The 23,027-nt window shown below is 32.5% G+C and overlaps 2 protein-coding genes across 2 annotated transcripts; one reads left to right on the top strand and one right to left on the bottom strand.

Moving 5' to 3' along the window:
* The first annotated feature begins 5,169 nt into the window (after positions 1 to 5,169).
* LOC116113785 (uncharacterized protein At1g66480-like) lies at positions 5,170 to 7,744 on the top strand. The gene is made up of 2 exons (XM_031399947.1): positions 5,170 to 5,953; positions 7,400 to 7,744. The coding sequence occupies exons 1-2, from the start codon at positions 5,297 to 5,299 to the stop codon at positions 7,457 to 7,459; spliced, it is 717 nt and encodes a 238-aa protein (XP_031255807.1). The 5' UTR covers positions 5,170 to 5,296; the 3' UTR covers positions 7,460 to 7,744.
* A 932-nt stretch (positions 7,745 to 8,676) lies between these two features.
* Positions 8,677 to 16,508, bottom strand: LOC116113780 (putative 1-phosphatidylinositol-3-phosphate 5-kinase FAB1C). Its single transcript, XM_031399942.1, has 11 exons — positions 15,030 to 16,508; positions 14,044 to 14,841; positions 13,780 to 13,933; positions 13,347 to 13,691; positions 12,236 to 12,979; positions 11,821 to 12,152; positions 11,616 to 11,742; positions 11,313 to 11,477; positions 9,657 to 11,150; positions 9,269 to 9,535; positions 8,677 to 9,177 (listed from the first exon to the last, which is right to left on the bottom strand). The coding sequence occupies exons 1-11, from the start codon at positions 15,566 to 15,568 to the stop codon at positions 8,923 to 8,925; spliced, it is 5,220 nt and encodes a 1,739-aa protein (XP_031255802.1). The 5' UTR covers positions 15,569 to 16,508; the 3' UTR covers positions 8,677 to 8,922.
* Positions 16,509 to 23,027: the final 6,519 nt, after the last annotated feature.

Below are 23,027 nucleotides of genomic sequence, written 5' to 3' on the forward strand. Positions count from 1 at the left end.
GATTTTTCCCCTTTTGATCTCTTGCTATGATTGAAAAGAAAAAATAAACTCGCCCATGGATGAAAAAAAGCTAAAAGCAAGTACATGTTGATCATAATGAAAATGCAATTGAAGCCCTTTTTGTAGTATAATTTATTATGTTTCTTGGGTTTTTCAAAGCTTTATTCAAGCATGGGATGTTTGAAGAGTTGTGATGTGATGGGCTTAGTGGCTCTTTAATCTTTATATGAAGTCATTGTACACGTTCAGTAGAATTACATAGAATGTTTATGTTCAGTTTAGTATGGTTTATTTGAAGTTGGCCGGATATCCCTGGACACAAAAAAAAAAAAAAAAAAAAAAAAAAAAAGTTAATAGAAGAGAGTTTATGAACATATAATTTTTATGAAAAAAAAAATTTGTTAGTTATTTGGTTAAGAAAATGTAAAAGGTTTTTTAGAATTAATTTCCTAAAAAAAGGCTTTAATATAAGAATATAGTTAATTAATAGAATATTTTTGAATTTCAATACTTTAAATAAGTTTAAAAGGAGCTTATAAGAAAACTCATATAAACCGTAAAATTTTTATTTAAAATTTATATACACTTTTATAATACAATGAATTTTTTTTTTTTTTTTAAAGTGTTTATACCTTTATAAACTCTTTGATTTATAGATAAACCCCACCAAATACGCTTTTTATTATCACCACTTTTGTATAAATCATATATAAAGTCACAACTCTAATTATTCTTGTAATAAAAAGAGTAAACCATTTTCCCACCCAAGATTTGTCTTAATGACACTTTTCACCCAAAATTTATATTTCCGACCAATCACAGCCAATTTGATCCTTTGCGACCCACGCCATCACCATTCTCTTCCCCAATCATCACTCATAAAACCCTTCAAACCTTGCTCTGCAACCTCGCCATGTCGACAATCGAGCGATTTGTGTACACGCACTGTCTTTCCCAATCAGATTTTGATCAATCCTACCATCAAAATTCAATCTACACCATCAAAAGACTCACCAACATCTCCTCTTAAAAGCCCAAAACAGCTGGGTCAAGTTTTATCTCTGTGATGCAAATCGGAAAGTGTATTCTAAATAGTAAACAAAATATAACTTTGGTAGAAAGTGATATTTTAAAATTTTTTTCTTAGAAAGGGTCATGAAGGCAAACCTTGGGGTGGAAAAAGTCGTTTACTGAATAAAAAACTACAAAAGTTAAGTGGAATGAGTTGTTTTATAAACTATAAAGTCACCCCTTTTTAGTTTTTCTTGTTCTTTCTTCATTTTAAACTATTTTGGCATTTCGAGTCTTTCGCATAATAATATTTCACGTTATCTTACTAAAGGAACGTATGTAAGATTTTAATCATAAAAATTTCAAGATAGATATACGCCGTTACATGTAAAACATGAATAGTATGTAGGATTTTTAGTTTATCACAAGAAATTTGATATGTATATACGTGTTACATGCAAAACATCACAGAAAATTTGTTTTTCAAGAAAATTTTTTTTATTCAATACAATGAATTTCACCATCTACCTTAGTTTGAATCGTTCTAGAACAACCTATTTGAATTGTCTCTAAATAAAAAGATAATATGCACGCAACATCCAAATATGAATAACATACATTTTAATTTATTATACGAAAATATCATATACTGTTACATGCAAAAAAAAAAATACTTATTTTTGTTTTTCAACAAAGGTAGGTGTTAAAATCCTATTTTCTCGATTATTCAGTCAATTTTGGTACATTAATAAAATTTATCAAATTGATGGTTAAACTATTGAATTGAATTGAACCCGACCTTCAAACAAGAATGTAGAAGGGAAATTATGGTAATTAATTTATTATTGCATAGACATCTGCAGTGATTATCACAAAGAAACAGAAAACCCTAAAAACAACAAAACAAAAGCCAAAAGTTCATTCATATTTTGACCAAATGTTTTGTATTGACTGTAGAGATAGCTTTGAATTTGAAGTCTTATTTGATTTGCATTTTCTATGTTTTTTAGCACAACTGTATATTTATCATCATCCCAAGAGAAAAACGACTTCTTCATTTGTCGTTTTAAATTTAGTCTTCAAGATTTCTCCCAGTTTTCAATTTGTTCACATCTGACGTAATATGAAATGTGTTGCTATCTTATAATTTTTCTACATGTTCAAGCTGTAATAGTCCTATCATTTAGTAATGAAATAGGGACTTGAATTTTTGTATTAATTTGAATTTAGTAGTTGAATTTTGAAGAAATTGTGACCTATAATCATTATTTTTAAATTTTACAATTAATTAAACATGGAATCATTTTTAAATTGGAGTAATGCCCAAGTTGCCTAGCTAGTTGGATTTTATGAATGTTCTTATGAATTGATGTTACTTCTGGGAAAATACAGAATAGAAAGAGGGAACGGGAGAAATCTAGAACATTAATTTTACACGTTTCAGGTTGTGATAATCAAATTTATACTATATTATGTTATTCTATTGGTATTATCATGTTACTTATGCTTAGAGTAATGTTTTTTTGAAATTATTTACTAAATTTTGTATAATTGATTAAAACAAATTTTTTATATCAAAATTATTACGCCATGCATTGATGAATTTTAAGTGAAGTTGACGATTTCAAGAACTATTGATTTCTTTAATTTGAAAACTTAAAAAATATAGAATTTCCACATAATGTTGTTTTTTAATCAGGATTTTGAAAATGTACAAATCGATTCTTCAAAAAACTATTATTTATTTTTAAATAATATTAGTATTACTGCGCTCGCTATCCCTCTCTGTAAAAATCTTAAATTACAAAGTTTTTAAAATATTTCTCTACATTCTTGACTCTTGAATAATCTAGTTGAAACAATCAAAATTTCTTATTGGAATGTATTTTTTTTTTTTTATTTTTTAAAGATTAGTTTGTAACTTGTACTGCCTATGTGCTTCCTGATGACCAGATTTTGAAGAAATTCAACACTTTCAAGTTATAAAATTTGATGTCCAGGATCAATTTAGACTTAAAAAAAATTATTTTGACAAGGATAAAGATAGAAAAGTTAATTACTGGCCACCCTTAAGGTTTGGTGAAATTTTTGTCCCCTCCAATTTTGGAGAACTAAATTATACATCCCAATTGGTTGGATCTGTCAATTAAGAGCAAAAATAATAAATAAAGAGCAAAAAAGATATTATAAATAAAGTTATGCAGAAAATATATTATTAAAATATTTAGGAAAAAGATTATAATATTTCCTTATATTTAGACTTTTCTATTCTTAAATTCTTTTTTATTTTATTAGTTCTAATTAAATTAGATTTCTTGTTTAGACGCTTTTCATACTAATAGATTTGTTTTAATTATTAGGTTTATTGTTTTCTTAACTAGTAAAGTTAATTATAATAAATAAAGTCTTTGTAATCTTTAAGCAATAAGTTTTTTTTTTTTATTATTATTATTATTATTAAATGAATTTAAAAACCTCGTGTATTTTTTTTATTATAGTATCGAATCTTAATATAATTGCTGGTGATTTATCGTAACACTTGTTGATTTTTGAGTTTCAATAATTTCTATTATTGTTTGGTATCATAAAAGATTTGTCAAACAACTGATTGATTTTGCATTCAAGAAATGCAATAATACTAAATAGTTAATCGTTTGTGTCTAAACTATCAGCCATTTGGTCAAAACTTCTATTAAGATAGTCAAAGTTATTAGCCGTTTATTCAAATATATTCTTTTACCCTTAACCTTTTTATTTAATTGACAAAAAATCGTCTAGAACTAGGAGTGGCTGAGTTATTTTTCCAAAACAAAGTGGAGGAAAGTATTTACCCACACCTCAGGGGGTGACAGTATAAACCATATATATATATTATTTATTTATTTTTTATTATTATCACCAGGCTAGCTATACCCTATGCCCTATAGCTAATACTGCATGCCACCAGATTGAACTTGGAAAAGTTGGTACTTAGAATTTGAAATCCAATAGATATTTTAAATGTAGTGCACAGCAACATTTGGAAATTTGAGTGAAATTTGTAATTGTGTAACGTTTAAGTCAAATCTCACATGCTTAATTTTTCAAAGGAATCCCAACAGGGATCCAGAATTTTCCCCGTGATTACCGTTGTATATGATTAAATAATAATACACTATAAAAAATATGATTTGTAATCATCACGGCTTATGCTATTTAGTCTATGAGAAATGAAATATGGTTTTTAAAATTGAAACAAATTACAAATGGGTCAATTATAATTGATTGATTGAAAATGATAAGGATATAGATTTGCTTAGTTGTAACCCAATTATGTTTCTTAAAGTAATACATTATATGAACACATCCTCATTTAATTTTATTTCTCTAACACACCATGATATATGATTTATTTTGATTCTTTTGAAACTGAGAATAGGAATTCTTGTTATTATAAATTAGGTGGAATTTTCTTTTCTTTTTAACGAAAATAATATGATTTACATAAATTCTAATTCATACACATCAAGTCACATAATATGAATGAATAAATCAACACAAAATAAAAAAAAAAATTAGTCATATATTAATATCTTGTCGACGTTTTACAATTGATTTATATAAAGATTTGACTCTTCATTTTTTAAATTAAATTAAAGAATAATTTGACTCTCTATATTTGAGGGTTAAATTTTACTTTTTATCTAATTTTAATAATGACATATTTTTTTTTATATATTTTATTTATCAATGTCTATTCTATTAAGCATTTTTCTTGAAAATAAAAGTATTTCATTAAATTGAGGAATTCATTAGATTTAAATAAAATTTTATTTTTTATATTTAGAGATTAAGGGAGATGTTCTTTTTTTACACAAAAGATATCATTAAATGCTCTCAGATAACGAAACAAAATATCTCAATCTTATCCCCTCACATCACGGGCCTCCAATTATCAATGAACTATGTTCCTGAATGTGAACATGGCAATTGAAAGAGCTGGTTCTCAGTAACTTACAGTAATCCCGTTAAATGGAACTAAAAAGTTTATATTGAAAGCGAAAGCTTACGTACTTTTTGTCAAACATTTTGCCCATTTCAAAATTTTATTGCCTTCTTTGTTGACCACTGACTCCCTTCATAACATCATCAACTACCATAGAAGTTTATTTTATAAATAAACATATCCATCTCCTCACTTTACACCCACCATCATTTTGTAATTTTGTCACCTCTAGTTGATTTTAAAAGCACTTCTGGGAGAAAAGTGCTTCCTGTGGTTACAGCACATTAAACTTCAGAAATAATGGGAAACAGTTTGGGGGGGAAGAAGACAACAAAGGTGATGAAAATAAGCGGCGAAACGTTCAAGTTGAAGACGCCTGTAAAAGCCGAAGAGGTGGTGAAGAAATATCCTGGATTCGTGTTGTTGGAATCGGAAGCTGTGAAGCACTTCGGAATTCGGGCGAAGCCGTTGCAGCCGCAGCAGGATTTGGAGCCGAAACGGCTTTATTTTTTGGTGGAGCTACCGAATGCTCCAGCGGAGAAAGTTCCGAGGAGGGTCCGGTCGGGGATTCAAATGAGCGCGAAAGACAGGCTCGAGAGCTTGATGTTGTCGAGGAGATCGGTGTCGGATCTCACCATCATGAAGAAAGTGAGCGGTTTGGGCGAGGAGAGTTCGGAGAAAAATGGTGGAAGTAATAATGGAATGAGGGTGAAAATGAAACTTCCTAAAGCTGAAGTGGAGAAATTGATGAAAGAAAGCAGGAATGAGAGCGAGGTGGCGGAGAAAATTATGGAACTTTGCATGGCGAATAATGGTACAAGGAATAGTGATGGTGATGATGATTCGGGTAAAATTGCCGGGAAGAAGAATGAGAATGATGGGGTGTTGCAGGGACAAATGCTTTGGAAGAACAGCCATGGACATGGACGAGTTCGAGAAGGATTCAAGGCACGTGAGGTTAGTTTTCTCTGTCTCTGTGACAAGATCCTTATTTCATGCCATGTTCTTGCTCATTTTTTAGGTTATTGTCTCATGTTTTATTCATTATAAAATATACGAAATTTTTTGAAAATTTTCATGTGTGTGTGAACGTTTTGATATTTTACATATCCAAACATTAGAGATGGTAGAAAAACTCGACAGGATTGGATATTTGAAAAAAGCAGTTCCACTTCCACCAGTTAAAGTCCGAGGTTTGGGGTGGGAGTAGGACCCAATCAAGTCCCATCCTGATAAAACTATATAATTAATTAAAATTAATATTTCATTTTTTAAAAAAAAAATTAGTGAATTACCGGTACATGCTGGGGCCTGGGGGTGCAATTCTCTCACCCAACCCTACTCTAAAAACTCAGCTTTGGGTAGCTCAAATGGTTAAGGTGTATCATCCTAGGATTGGGGCTAAGGTCAGAGGATACGACATCTTTTCAAGGATGGGCGAGAGATCGAGGTCCCTAGACAAAATTTCAACTAATTATTTCACATCATGGGTGACTTTTTTTTTTCCTTTCAAATATATTTAAAAAAAAATAAATAAATAGGATGTCCCTGAAAGAATACGACCAAAAGAGTATATTTGGTTTAATTGGGTGATTGAGTTAGGAATTAAAAATCGAAGAGAAATTGGGTAGACATTTTTAGCTAAGTAGGTCGACCTAAAATTCAATCAAGTATTAATTTGATTAGGACCCAATCTTGACTTTTGGTTTCTTCTTCTTCTTCTTCTTCTTAATGGGCGGTTTTGGTTTAGTTTTGAGGGTGACAAAATAAGTCTCATATATTTTAGGCAAATGGTTTCCTTAGCTATAGTTTACTCAATTTGAGATGTATTTATAGGGTAAGAAAATTGAGTGAATTAAAATAATAAATAATTTCTTCTTAAAAAATTACTATTCCAGCTTAATATTGTGTGAGGAGAAATTTAGGAGCAAATAAAGCACAGAATCCGAAGCAATTAATCTTAGTCAAATTTGAAATCTTAATCTCAACTACCACCTGCCTTAGTGAGACTTCTTCTTCATTGTCTTTTACATGCATGTGAAAGATAGAGATAAGATCAATATTTTATTAATTTTTGTATAATTAAAAAAAAAAAATTTCAACACTTAACAGAGCTTTAATGACTTTTGATTACTTAATTAAGCAAATTCAGTGATCTAATCCACCTCTTTAGGAATAATAAATTAAGGAATCAAATCAAGATAATTATCTTAATTACATGTTTCTTCCATTAAATTTTTAATTGATGTTGTATTGTTGAATTAATTTAGACGTACATGGCAATTAAAGCTATAAAAATATAAACAGAAGTCAGAATAAAAAGAAAAAATAAGGTAAAAGTAAAAAGCTTGTTTACATTGATTTTAATTTCATTATTTATTTATCTTCTAATTTTTAATGCAGAAACGTGTGAGCTTCATGCCAGTCAATGAAGGGGGAAACCAAATAGCAGTTGCTTCTTGACAAGCTGAAATTAAAATAAAAAATTCTAAATAAATTAAAAGAAATATAGCAGAAAAATTATGTTTGTGGGTTCTTCTCTAATCTCAATTTCAGCCTGCAGAAAAATTTAATGTTGTGTCTTCTTATTTTCATAATTAATGTACATAGAACAAGTTAAATGAAGCTCTATAGCTAGCTTAATTTGTAATGTAATGTTTGAGGAAATTTTGTAAGAGCTGAGACTTGGAGATGTAACCTACCTCAAGATTTTGTTATGATATTATATATTTTTATTTTACTTTGCTATTTCTTTGTAATTTTTCCTCCTTTTTAAGAGTAGAAAATATTGAACAGAACATGAATCAAAGAGAAATCTAGTGCAATTATAAATTTTTGTTAGAAATTGTTGGAAGGCTACAAATGGTAGTTGATAAAGACGTATATTTCTATAATTTCTTATAATTTTAAAATATCTTTAGTTAAAAATTATATTCTTAACAAAATGATAATAATTAAAAATTGTATTATTATTTTTAAAAGGCAAAAAATAAAAAAGAATTGAAGGGCCCTGCCAGCCGACATGTTTCCTTTTTTAATTTTTCAATTATTTTTAGTTTTGGTTTTATATTTTAATTATGTTTAGTTTCCCTTTTCTTTTTTGAAGGATTTTAACTTTTGTTTTCTTATTTTTTTAATTTATCTTTTTTTATGTTTACTGAATCCGCTTGCTTTCTTTTGATCCCCGTCTCGGGGCATATCCTGATATAGATTGGCCGCCTTTTATTAGGCCTATGTGTATTCTTTTTCCTCTTTTTTTTTTTTTAATAAATTTATTTACTTGACAAAAAAAATATTTTTATTTTTTTAGTAATCTTATTTTGAAACATTTTTTTTTATATATATAGATATTAGTATATGGGTATTTATGTCTTTTAAGTTTTGTCATTTTTTTTTTTTGGCTATTTTACAATTTATGTCTTTTTTCCATTATCATGATTAGAGATTTTACTTGTATTTTCATTAAACCTCAGAGGAGGTAAGAGATAATAAGTCTAAAATAAAAGACCAATCTAATGATTTACAAATAAAGAGATGGGTAAGTAATATAATAATTCCCCTTATAAATAAAAGATTGATTTTTAAGTAAAAGGTTTGCTTTATTGAATGCAAGTTATGAGCACAAATCTTGATCTTTTTCAAGGTGTTAAAACAAAAGGGATTTACATTACAAACTGGAGTGGTGTGAAGGAACCTTTTTGCACTAGGATAAAAAGATGTACAAAGAGCTCTCTTCGCAAGGAATTTCTATTATTCCCTCAATTGTATAAGCCTTTTCTTTAGGGCCAGTTCTGCACATAAGCAAAAGGAAAAAGAAAAAGAAAATTTTAAACAAGGTAAGCAGAGGGATTTGCCTCTATTTTATCTGCAATTATAATGTTAATAATGAACAAATGGCTTTTGTGCAAGAAAAGAATGCAGCAGTTTCATGAAGACCATTGATCAGGTACTGTGAGAAAATAGCTTGTCATCGCTTTTCGGAACCTTTTCTTGTATTGCTTGGGAGATATAATCGTCGGGGAAGCATTCTTTGGTCCGCCCAGAATCCCGCTAGCTTTAACCCATGTCTCCAAATGCTTGTCCCATGTATACTGTCTCATGAAATCGATGATCCCTAAAACCAGCTCCTTGCCCTCTTCGTCCACCCCAACCAGCAACGAGTAGTCCATTACGTCAACGGACTGCAGAAGCACAACATCATGGATGGTAAGATAGAAGGCGAAGCGTTCATACTCATGGTTATATAAGGATGATGCAAAATGAAAAACTTACCGCCAAAAATGATGTATCATTCCAAATGGCTCTCTCTAAGCTTCTCTTTGCCTTGCTTCCAAGAAATATTGGTTCTGTACGCAGGTTTTCTAAGAGATTCATATCTAGAAGTACCTTGTTTGCACCTGTTGTATCTGGATTGTAACGAGATCTTGCAGAGCCCTTAAGGTCATAGACCTTTGAGATGCTTCTCCTGAAAAAGAGATTCTCCATTACCATCAAGTCCATTTTTATTTCCTTGCCACCTTTCAGGTGTTTTACAGAGACCTGCAATCAAACCATTTACATTAGAATCATAATCCATAGGAATTCTTTTATGTTTCATCCCAGTGCCCACAATAACCCATGCATCTACACGCACATGGAAAAGCAAAGCGTGAAAACTAACCTGATAAATGCCAAGAATTTTAGCAAGACAAGTTGGGCTTCCTGAACTAAGAGATTCTGTCAGATATTTGAAGTATTCTGGTGCAAATTCCACAAAGGAATCCAACTCCGTCTTTTTGACTTGTTTTATAATGAATCTCTCATCCAATGACTTGGCGAAAAATACGTTGCTTTTTCCACCTTGTGCAGACCATCTCTGACTGCGGCTCAAGGAGCACACAAAATCCACTTCACTAGGACAACATTTCTTTCTAAGAGAGTCAAACTGCTTCGCAAAGTAACAAGTGACAGAGAACTTCACTTTACCACCAGCAATCGAAGACTTGTCCCCAAAAGAAATTGTTAGGTGTGGTGACTTTTTGGGATCTGTGAACAAGTTACTCATTGAAGAAGCATCTTCAGATCCATAACTTCCATAGTGGATATAATCCAAATCCATAGAGCCAAATGACTGCCAGGCTGAAAAGGTGGAAACCCCAGAACCATCTCTATTGATCTCATTGGCACTCCACACTCCTTCATGCTCATTCATCTTATCAGCAACACAGTCCTCATACTCCTTGGAACTAAGAGCATATGATATTATGCTGGTAGGATCATTATCATAAACAGAAACAACTAAATCATTATTGCCACTGTGGGGAAGCAGCAACAGAGCCCCTTCAGCCACACGAGAAGCAGAGGAGATAAATGAGGGTGTTGAACCAAGAACCAAATTTAGCTTCTGTGCCTCCACTGGCAACATTTGGGAATAAGTCCTCATTATATTAGATACCGGATCTCTGACCATGCTCCTATATTCTCCAGAAGCGTGGAAAGATCTAATTGTCGACAAATGCAATGAAGAAGGAGGCAATCCTTTCAAGATTCTTTCCTGGATTCTCAAAGCAGAATCAAAAGAATGAACTCTCACCGGAGCAGTTAGCCTTTTAAAAGGAAGATTATCGACTTTTCTTATCTGCGGAACCAAACCAGCTTGGAGGCCATCTGTCTGAGATGCTTGTAGAGGCTGAACTAATTGATCAGTCCCTGTCCATGCAGAATCTATTCTCTCAGACAGAGTGGATGCAATTTCGCCATCTGAATGCGCATCCTCCTCTCTGTTATGATGAGATGAGCCTAATAAGGAAATGTCAGAACCAAAAGGTTCTAAGGTTGGTAAACTAGGCTCTTCCTTCTGTTCTGACTGTGAATCATTTGCAGGAAACTCCTGTACTTCTAAAGATCCAGACATATTTTCCTCATGCCCATAATCAACTTTACCACCCTTGCACAACGAATCACTTTTAAACTCTTTCAGTTGGGCATAAGATGCATCCCTGAGAGTAGCCTTGGCAAAAGAACCTTTCTTAAGAAGAGAGCTCAATGAATAAAGTTGACGATCCCAAGCATGTGAACCAATGAGAAGGGCACGTCTCAAACGGTTCAGTTCAAGAATGTCTACAGACGCCTGACATGGTTCTGAAGTCTCCATAACAACTGGTCGTAGGAGACCCTATTCACATGGAGAGCAATTAAAAACAATAAACTCATCACTTGAATATATAAAGCATTAATGAAAAATTGATTCCCGGCATGCACTTGCCAAGATTCTTTGGACCAAATAGCTATGACATTCTAATGGCAGAACTACACTCAGACTTCAAAGAAAGCTTACCATGTAATCATTCCTTTCCTTTTTAATCTGATCCTTCAGTTCCACAATGTGGTTCTTTAAATCGGTTATATCTGAAGTTTCACATCCAATGGAACTACTTTTCTGTTCCATGCCTTCAAGTACATCAGATATCTCAGCATACACGGTTTCCATCTTAACCATAAGCTGTTAAAAAAGACAAAAGATTAATAAACTAGTAAGCCTAAACACCAAAAACATGCAAAATTTACCGATAGTTCTCTAATGAATTAAGTTTGGCATCAGTTCAGTGCAAGCATGCAAAATCCTTATTCATAAAATCACCTCTTCTGCCTCTTTCCTTATCCACTCCTGTTGACCATGGCCATAGAATTCGAGAACTGATGGGGGTAAATGGACAGAGAGAATATCAATAGGGGAATAGCGGAAGAATGCAATCATGCTCCCAAACCTGTCAAATAACAGATTTCAGTGATCACCAACATGGAAATCAATAATTAAAAAAATATTTAAACATTGCAGCATTTACCCATAGTAACGGAGGCAGTCTCTTTGCAAGGAATGGCCACAGCTTGCAACACGATTAGCAGTAGCATGATTTGAAAAGCTAAGTTCCAAAAACTTTCCAAAAGAAAGTCCCCAGGCAGCGTCTGACATAACCACTCGACGAGTTGCTGGAGGGACTCCATCTGTATGAGCACACCTTAGGCATCGATGCCACATCCATATCTTGCCATCCCGTTCACCAGGTAGCTTTACAGAGGAAAGACGTTTAACATTGATCGTTAGATTTCCCTGCTGGTGAGTATAACATAGAACATGGGCTTCTGCTGACTCATTACAAGTTCGACAACAAGCTGTCTGGCAACAAAAGAATCTTGTTAATTCATTCATTCAGAATAACACATCAGAAAATAAAAGAAAAAAACCCTTAAATAAACTACCTCATCGAATAGGTCATCATGAAGGTATCTTCCAAGTGGCTTATCAAAAGAGCCATAGAACTTTATGCGCAGGAGCCGGGAGCGTTCACATACAGTTCCTTTCAGCACGCAACGGCTTGAAAATGACACCAATATACTCTGGTGAGTGTCAGCAGCTGAGAAGTATTCACTGGATAGTTCATCTTCATTAACCCTATCAAATTTTGTCAATTCAAGAATCTTCCCAAGCTCCCTCTCCTCTTGACCGATGATATCTTGCAATTCTGGTTGTGTAAGATTACTAGCATCAAAAGAACAGACACTGGGCTCCTTCAAATCATTGCATTGATTCAGAGATTGCAAATTTAAATCATCGTTGCGTGCATCAGAGGTAGCATCATCAAACCTATGATCCATGGAAACAGGAGAACAACAAATATACTTGGGATCATAACGCTCAGACAATGATTCAAATCCTCCATGCTCCAGATTGAGATTAACAGATCCATCATCCTCGGCACAGGCATCAGCTACTGCTTGACAATTAGTGGCAACTTGAGAATTACGGATAACAGAAATGGAATTATCAGCCATTATCCTCTCTGGTATAGTAATTGAGTGGTTTAGTCTGATTTTAGGCAGAGTAGCACCCTCATCAGCGAGGAAAGAAGTCTCAAGGGATAAGTGATAGGCTGCAAATACTGCATATTGAACAACATGTTTAACTTTCTTTAGCTCTTCCCGAGAAGCACCCCTCAGCAGAACCTACAAAGTGAACCACAACAATCTGATCTTAGAAAACCAAATATTGAAATATTTCTAAATTGAACAATTAGATCTTACACTCACATAAAATAGAAAAATCAAATGCATAATAAATATAGAGGTTGGGATCATAACTTCCTTAACGAGGGTTATAAAAAGAAAAATTGAACACATACTACACAAGTAATATTGAAAGAGAGTAGAACAAGAAGTCCAGTAAACCAAGCTATTTCCCAAAGCATCAAAGACAATGGACACTTGTGCAGTGATGCCATATGCTGCAAAAGGGATTCTAATATTGAACCACATAACTTCAAAGATTCAAATCCAAACAACAGTAATGATAGGTTTGGGCAGAAAACACTACCGTGCAACCTAAACGCCTAGGACACCCTTCAAAATACATCAATGTTTTAGACGGCTTTTTGTTGAACTGGCTGGTGGGCTCATGTTCTTCAGAAACTTTTTCTAACCGGAAGAGTTCACAGTGTCCAAGTCGTGCTGCTGAAACATTATCAATCGATGGACTAATTAGAGCACCAGTGCACCGGGCTATCCGCTCCAGTAATGGCTTTTTCACATTGAGCACTAATGAAATTTCCTTTGTCAGAAGTAGTTCTTGGGCATATGATGACACGCTTTTTTCCACCAGCAAAACATTTGGGCGAAGAGCCTCTATCTTTGAAATTACCATCTTGAGATGATCATTCTCCTATTAAAAAAATGAAACATAAAGGTTCAGAACTTCAGTTGGTTACACTTTCATCTATTTGTATAATAGAACATATGCTAGAAAGAACCTGTTGCAATAACGTATTAAAAGAAGCCAACTGATTTGCAACTCTCTGATATTCAAGTGCTCCTCCTAAAATAAGTAATCTAGGACTTCTGTACTGTGATGTCATGCGCTTGTGCTTTATATTTTTTGTACAAACTACCCCCTTAATAAGGGTGCTGCATACACGAAAAAGAATTACACTTAATGGAAGGTAACATTAATCCATACAAGCAAAGAGTCTGCAAAACCAAGAACTGCAATATCGGAAAAATAGAAACATATATACCTCTCAGTTGGGTTTCCTGATGCTATACATTTAACCTTTACATAATCAACAGGATCCATACTGCCTCCTCTGCTAGTATCTGGTTTCACAAAATTTGCAGCCTGCCATGCTAGCATTGTGACTATGCCAAGCCAGTCCTCAGTAGTGTCATCTTTCCCCACTGTGATACCCTCAGCCCGTAATAGCTCTGCAACAAGAGCCCTAAAATGCCCTTGTACCACAGCCCTAAGAGGTTCTTTGTTACCCTCATTCTGCTTCTCCTTGGCTGGAAACATACCAGAAAGGCTGCTACTGGATGAGAACATCGCACTTGATTCCCCGATATCGTCGTCGTCGTCGTCATATGAGAAGAAATTACTTTCCGCCTCATCATTTTCATCATCAGGTGGTGGGGGATACCAGATAAGACCATTAGTTTCAAAATCCAATGGCTTCTGAGATCTACCATCTTGGTCACGAAAAATTGATAGGTCATCAGAGTAATCATCAGTATTTTCCGGATCCTCAGTCCCTCTATAAGGCCTTTTTAAAACAGCCACACTTTCTTGATGGAAGGGACTATCATTATGAGACAATGGGCTTCCCTCTTGCGCCTGCTGTACACTATGCCTGCCTCTATAAGGGGTAAAATTATTCCTAGAGGGGCTGTCAGAGGGACTTGATCCCAATGACTTAAAATTGTAAAACTCATGTCTAGCACTAATACTACTTGTATCTATATCTGAAATATCGTGATAATACTCACTAGATGGGCTGAAAAAGTGATTCCCGGATTCCTCTGCCTCTTCTCCATCACTCCTGGATTAATAAATAGACACATTAAAACACAATCACTATCAAAAAAAAGAAAGAATAAACATTCAACTATAAAAAAAAATTAAAAAAAAAAAAAAAATACAGTTGTCTTGAATACACATGCATTAAACTAATTGTTTCGCCATGCCAATTAACTGTTACAGGCTTACAGCCATCTGATAGTGATTTACCTGCTGGGCGAACGCCGAACAGATACTGGAGAAGGCTGAGCACTAAATGATGTCATACTTTGGCTCCGGCTGGTCATTGCATGGGGAGAGTACCCACAATCCCGGAATTCAAGATAGTGAGCAAGACGATCAATCTGAACCGATTCACTATTCACAGAGCAATCATTTTTCTCAGAACAAAAACTAGGTGAAGGTGGCTCAGGGCTTTCTCGAGGTGAAACAGAAGGATGAACTTTCTCACTGTTCTTCCTCCCACATCCATGCCTCACACTTATCCCATTACAAAACTTGCAAGTCTTGATACTCTCCCCAGACTCAGTACTCTGATTACACCTCCTACACAACCAACGGCCACAACTTTGGCAATGATATCCATTGCAAGATTCATTCAACTTTGTATCACACTCAGAACACATTTTGCGGCGACTATCAGGCATCTCAAATTTCCCAGACAAACTTGATAGATCACTACCGCCCCAAGAAATCAAAGACCTAACCTTCTGTATCAGATCTAATATTGAACTATCAGATATTCCCATAGAACAACAAAAACCCAACAAAGTATCGTGTAAACTCCACTTCTCCTTCTGCTGCGGCTTCTTCTTCTTCTAAATTGAGTATTTCACTTTCTTTTAAAAAAAGAAACAAAAAATCTAAAGCTTTTTCCTGACTCAAATTTGATATAATAAATCCCACAACAAAAATAGTGGGTGATTTGGGTGTTTTACAACTGATTATTTTGACTCTTTTTTTTTCCTTTCTTTTTCTTAAACTAAAAATGGGTAAAAAATGAAATCAAATTCCTCCCAGGAATCACAAAATTTATCAAAGGAGGAACAAATCAACACATCAATTTATTAACTAAAAAAAGATTCACAAATCTCAAAGTATTTACACCAAAATCGTACAACAACATAACAAAGATTTGTCAAACAGCAACAAACAAAACAATTAACCCTAATTAATCCCCTCAAATCCAAACATTAAATGCTTAACCAATCCCCGATTCATGAATAATGCATCCAAATAAAGATTCAATCATCACACAATCACAATAGCATCCACCAAACCCTAATTTTTTTCTCCCTTTTATCAAATTGCCCACCAATCCCAAATCAAGAAGAATCAGCCCACTTCAAGTTTAAATAAACCCACCAATCCCAAATCAAGAAACGCAAAACTAACTACAAACTTAAATAAGTTTCAAGAATTGAAGGCCAAGTCACCCAGTAACAAAAAATTGTAAACCCAAAAAAAAAATAAAAAAGAAAAAAAGAAAAAAGGTTAACAAAGAGTGGTAGATGAATTAAATGCGAGGCAAAATGAGGATTAAAAGAAGAAAAAGAAGAAGTACGGAGAAGGTTCCCTTTCTACCGGAATCAGCTCGCATCTCGAACAAAACCACCATATTATTATTAATATCTTATTTATTAATATTTCTTCTTCTTCTTCTGCTCTTCTTCTTCCTTGATACTAATAAAATTTTCATTTGATTTGAATATTAAAACCCTCAACTCTCTCTTTCTTTATACATTAAATCTCTTTTTCTCCATCATCTCTCTTACTTTTCCTTCTTAATTATAATTATAATTATTACTGTATTAGTTTATTAATTTTCTTAATTAATTAATTATGAAAGTAGATTAGATTCTTTTTATCTACTAGTAATGTAACAGTGAAGTAGAGTATTATCAAGCCCAGAGGAATAATTTTTAAACCATCCCTCATGTTTTCAGAAATTTAAAAAGGCCTAGTTAGTTGACGCTTTTTATTTTCCACTATTAGTTTGTAATTGTCGTTAATAACATAATATTCTTATAAGTCTGTTAACTTTAGTTTCTAGCATCTTCTCACTGTGTGTGAAAAACCGACGGCAAAAGAGTCATTTCATACAAATTGTATCATAAAGTCTTTCACTCGTTCTCAAAACCTAAAGGGCATTTTTGCTAAGTTTTCTCAAACTTACCATCTATCTGATAATTTTTGAAAATCCGAGGGATTTCTAAAATTATCCCATTTATAGAAATGATAATATTTTTATTTAGGAGTTTGATTCTTTCTTCATTGTGATTGGTCAGCATGATGCATGTGTTTGGGTTGATGCCTTTAATTTAATTGCAATTTTTTGTATTTTTTTTATTTGGATTTATTGAATTGGGTAAGAATGGGTGTCAGCGTCAGTATATAAACAGAATTTTATCTTTGTTTTTATTATTATATTTTAATTTTTTATAAAATTAATGAGTATTTAATCAGCTATAGTGTTTTTCGGTGCCTAGATTTTGTTTGTAGTTTGAGGAGTCGATTTTTTAAGAGTTTTTTATTTTATTTTTTATTTCATCATGTTTATTATAAAATTTTAATTTTTAATAAATAAATAAATATCATAATCTCTCTTATAAAGCTACTTGATATATTAAATATTATCATCTTATTTATCTATTTATATGATTGAAAGCGTTTCTTTTCTAATAATATTATTGAATTATTTATGAAATTAAACAATGACATGTTTCGTATCTGTATCTAAATATTTGCTTTTTATTATAAGGTATGGAAGGTTTGTATTTGAACGCTTATCTTTGATCCGTACATTAAAAACTTTCAAAACATCTGTTGTCTAAAGTATATCCTTTAGATTTTAAAATCATCATAAATTTCCTTTAAAATTATCAGAAAATTTCAACTGAAATATAATAAAAACTTAATATTCACTCTATATACCTCATAAATACCAAAACTATATAATATACCTTTAGATAATATACATTTGTTTATATTTCTTAGATTATTGAATCATATTACAAATAAGTGATCTTATCGTAATCTTAAGGTATCTTTTAAGATTATTAATAAAATAATTTTTTATTATTTCATTATAAAAAAAAAAAAAAATTGTTGTCTGAGTTAGAGCTCCAATTTTTTTTCAAATTATTACGAAATAAAAATATTTATCTATATAGGGTAGTTTATATTAATAAAGTTTAAATAAGGTGAGAAAAAATAAAATATATATTCGGTTTATATATATATATATATATATATATAGAGGATTAGTCTAATTAATAATAATCAAACATTAGTGAGGACGCATCTTTTGACGGGCGTGATGAACACGCTCCACTGAAAGCATCTAGGATTTGAATTGTTGGTGGGTCAGGCTAAACGGGTCAACCAGATTGACTTCATAAAAATATGGGTACAAAATCTTTTGTTCCCTTCCTAATCTAATTATTATTATTTTTCCATAAATAAAAGAATGATATTTTTTATTTTAATTGTTTTTAGATAATGGCATTTAATGTCATTCATGTCATTGGTGGTATAAATAAATGATATTATAAATATGGAGAAAAGAATAATAAATTCTAGATTGGGTAAGGTAGAAAATTAAAAATCAATTTTAATATTAATTTAAAGGCTACTTGAAATCTTAAAAATAAGCTCATCTTGAGCATTATGCAATTTTTTTATGCATTAATTAATTTTATTTTGTATATGACATTTTCTAAGGCTCCCTTTTTTTTATTTTATGTTATTAATAAAATAAAAAACCATATTTATTATAGATCATTCAAGTTAAAAGAATATTTTAATAATCACAATCATGTTGTTCGTTGAGAATATATACAGAAATAGATTACCTTTTATATTTTAGACTTTTCCGAAGATGGGTTGGTTAAAACACACTGATTGGATTGTGTTAGATTCTAAGTACTATCCATATATTTTTGAATAATTTTATAAAAAAAAAAAAAAAAAGAAAGAAAAAGTGGAGTGAGATGGCATGTCTCATACAAATTACAGGTAAGAAGCGTTTGTTAGCATTAGTTTGCACTATGGTTTGTGAGAAGACAACATCTCAAAGGAATGCCGAAAGATACTACCTTTTTTTTTTTTTTTTTTTTTTTTATTTCTTCTATACTTTTTCTTCTTGTCATTTTCAATTATTATTATACTAAATTTTCTTCAATTAATGTCTCCTTAATTTCATGGTTTGAATTTAATTCCGTCCATACTTTGTTTCTTTAAGTTTCGATGGTACTTTTCAATACTTTTGAAAACATTAGATATTGGACTTTCTACTTTTGAAAAACATTAGATATGATAAAATAAACGATCATCACGGTTTACGAAAATAACTTGATGTTATATATATATAAAAAAAAAAAAAAAATTGTTGCTTTTTTTTAGTCTTACTTAGACAAAGTGTTTAAGAGTGAGGGAAGGCCGCCCCTAGACAAAAATTCTTCTCTTCTTCTTTTTCATCTTCTTCTTCTCTTCATCATCATCATCTATGAGTCCTCCATGTGGTTTTGTTATTTTGTTGAATTAACTTTTGGTTGGTGTTTGGAGAATCATTCATATTCTCTCCCTTCACCATACCACTTTGTTGCCTTTTATTAAATAAATAAATTCATATTGCCTTGTCAAACTAGGGCTACAATTTTATGACCCCACTTGTGTATTCCACTTCTTCCCTTCCGTCACCCTAATCAAAACTCTATTGAAAACCTACACCTTAGCTTGCTTGTTTTTTCGCTTTATAGAATTTATACTCTAAGGCGAGGAAGTACTTTTGTTTAAAGAAACCCATGAATGTAAATTGGAATTGGGTTCTCCTATTGATGTATACGGATCCGACACATGATGGGTAGATTCTCAGAAGTATTGTCTTTTTTTAACCCTAAGACTTGGATAGTTTTTGTCTTGAAAAGACGTTTCTAGATGATGAGGGTTTGTGTGTACTATATAAGCAATTAAGACCCTCGTCCTCTAATCAATATGGGACTTTGGCACCAACAACCCAAAAATGTTTCTAATGGATCTTGGTAATACCTATTGTATTTTGGTCATTAAGACGATTAATTAAAAGAAAAAAAAACACTTAAAAGTGCATGATCCACGAGATAATAACCCTTATTTAGACTAAGAGAATTCCCATTTCTTAATGGAAAAAAAATCAAGTGTAGAAATACTTAGGCATGATGTAATGATGCTATCATCTCCCATGTTTAATTAATTAATTAAGCACTATGGGATAAGGTATCTCTCAACTATTTGTTTGAAAGGTTTGTATATTCATTTCAATAATTACCTCCAAGAAATTATTTAAAAAATACTTGTGCTTTCATTTCAAAATTTTCTTCCAAGAAATAATCCATTAATTTCCCAAATAGGTCGGCTATATACTCCAAATTTTGTGACTGGGACATGAATTAAATTCACCCCACTACCATATTTGATGTCTAATCAAGATTAGAAATTTTGAGAAGGCTAATTGCCCAGTAGGATTCCATTTTTATTACTAATTTCTTTGATATTTTTTGTTGCTTAATTATCACAAATCATTAAGGTCTAATGACACTTAAGGAGATTTTGATGAGACAAAAAGAAAGAACTGATGTGTTAATCTTTGACTACTACTAGTACCCTTTCTTCTTTTCTTTTTTTTTTTCTTTTTTTTTAAAAAAGTTCTTAAATTAACTACCATTCTTTAAAAAGTTTGATTATTTCACTTTTATACTACTTTCTAGTTTCGTTCACCTATTCTTTTTTTCTCGATTATGCTTTCTCAGAAAGTTTTAAGAACTTGGTTTTCACACATTTAATTTGTCTATGTAACACTACTTTTATATATGTCTGATTCTGTAAATAGAATAAGATTTAAACATCTTGTTATGATTTTTATTTGCTTGAAGGTTTTCGAAAATATAAGGAATTAAGGACAGTCAATGATTTTTCTTCAAATAGTAATGCATATGTATAATAAAATGCTTAAAAAGTCAAGAGAATTTAGGTTCCGTTTGGTTCACTTTTTTGCATTTTTTAGAAAAGTTTTTTGAAAAAAGTTAAAAAAAGTTGAATTGGACGGGTATTACCAAATAGAATTTGAAAATTAATAAAAATACCCCATATGTTTGCTTATTTACTAAACACCCCTATAATAAAACTTTAAAAGTTAATAAAAACACTCCCAACCCACCCATTGAATAATCATAGCCGGCCACTACCGCCGGAGGGTGGCCGGAGTCGCCGTATCTGCACATGACTGGCTGAATCTTGCCGGTCGTGCGCCGATATGGCTGGCAAAGGCCAGATCTACGGCTAGATCTAGCCATTGATGGCCAGATCTGGCCGCATTTGCTTGTCAACGACGGCCAACATACGGTCGTCGTTGATGGTCAATGACGACCATATGTTGGCCGTCGTTGACGATTGGCTACTGCCAAAGATCTGGCCTTTGCCGGCCAGATCCACCATGAATCTGGCCGGAAAATGCTAGATCGGTGCACTACCGGTCAGATTCAGCTGGTAGTGCGCCATTATACCAGATTCCGGCCATCTTCCGGCAGTGGTGGCCGGAATCTGGTATAATGTGGGTTTAGGGGTGTTTTTGCAATTTTTAAAAAAATATTTAGGGGTATTTAATTAAATTAATAAATTTAAGGGGTTTAAAAAAAGTTGAATAATATTGGATAATATTATGAATTTTTACAATTTTACTGTTTAACTTTTTTGGAAATACTAATAATAGTATTCCCAAAAACGAAACAAACGGACCCTTAGATTACGAGAGAATTTTAATTCTTTAGCGATTTAGAAAACATAGGTGAAAGTCAACTATTAAAGTAGATTGACAAAACAAAATGAAATTAATTTTTATAGTTTTTAACGATTAATTTGGTTTAAAATCACATGTCAAATATTAATGTAGGTTGACAAAACAAAATAAAAACTTTTTAAAAAGAATTCCCATTTCTTAATGGAAAAAAAATCGAGAGTAGAAATACTTAGGCATGATGTAATGATGCTATCATCTCCCATGTTTAATTAATTAATTAAGCACTATGGGATAAGGTATCTCTCAACTATTTGTTTGAAAGGTTTGTATATTCATTTCAATAATTACCGCCAAGAAATTATTTAAAAAATACTTGTGCTTTCATTTCAAAATTTTCTTCCAAGAAATACTCCATTAATTTCCCAAATAGGTCGGCTATATACTCCAAATTTTGTGAGTGGGACATGAATTAAATTCACCCCACTACCATATTTGATGTCTAATCAAGATTAGAAATTTTGAGAAGGCTAATTGCCCAGTAGGATTCCATTTTTATTACTAATTTCTTTGATATTTTTTGTTGCTTAATTATCACAAATCATTAAGGTCTAATGACACTTAAGGAGATTTTGATGAGATAAAAAGAAAGAACTGATGTGTTAATCTTTGACTACTACTAGTACCCTTTCTTCTTTTTTTTTTTTTTTTAAAGTTCTTAAATTAACTACCATTCTTTAAAAAGTTTGATTATTTCACTTTTATACTACTTTCTAGTTTCGTTCACCTATTCTTTTTTTCTCGATTATGCTTTCTCAGAAAGTTTTAAGAATCTGGGCTTCGTTTGGTTCAAAATTTGGGGGTTTTGGGAAATTTTTTTGAAAAAAATTAAAAAAAAGTTGAATTGGACGGGTATTACGATGTAGGATTTATAAATTAATAAAATATCCCCTATGTTTATTTTTTTTACAAAATACCCCCTATAATAAAACATTAAAAGTTAATAAAAACACCCCCAATCCACCCTCAAATACCCCCAGCTGGCCACCGCCACCAGAGGTGGTCGGAGTCGCCTTATCGGCGTATGACCGGCTGGATCTTGCCGGTCATGCACCGATATGGCCTTTTCTGACCAGATCCACGGTGGATCTAGCCGGCAAAGGCCAGATCTACGGCCAGATCTGGCCATCAACGGCCAGATCTGGCCGTATTTGCTCTCAACGATGGCCAACAAACGGTCGTCGTTGATGGTCAACGACGACTGTTTGTTGGCCGTCGTGACCGACTGCTACGGCCAAAGATCTGGCCGTCAACGGCTAGATCTTTGGCCTTAGATCTGGCATTTTCCGGCCAGATCCACCGTGGATTTGGCCGGAAAAGGCTAGATCGGCGCACTACCGGCCAGATTCAGCCGGTAGTGCGCCATCCTACCAGAT

The sequence above is a fragment of the Pistacia vera genome, unplaced genomic scaffold (assembly GCF_008641045.1).
Source record: "Pistacia vera cultivar Batoury unplaced genomic scaffold, PisVer_v2 Contig690, whole genome shotgun sequence".
In the NCBI taxonomy this organism is placed as follows: Eukaryota; Viridiplantae; Streptophyta; class Magnoliopsida; order Sapindales; family Anacardiaceae; genus Pistacia; species Pistacia vera.

Coding starts and splice junctions, on each gene's coding strand:
- LOC116113780 (XM_031399942.1), bottom strand. CDS start 15,568: ATGGGAATATCTGATAGTTCAATATTAGATCTGATACAGAAGGTTAGG. Junction 13,934..14,043: donor TCAGGAAACCCAACTGAGAG/GTATATATGTTT, acceptor TCGTGTATGCAG/CACCCTTATTAAGGGGGTAG. Junction 11,151..11,312: donor AGGAAAGGAATGATTACATG/GTAAGCTTTCTT, acceptor CCATGTGAATAG/GGTCTCCTACGACCAGTTGT.
- LOC116113785 (XM_031399947.1), top strand. CDS start 5,297: ATGGGAAACAGTTTGGGGGGGAAGAAGACAACAAAGGTGATGAAAATA. Junction 5,954..7,399: donor AAGGATTCAAGGCACGTGAG/GTTAGTTTTCTC, acceptor TTTTTAATGCAG/AAACGTGTGAGCTTCATGCC.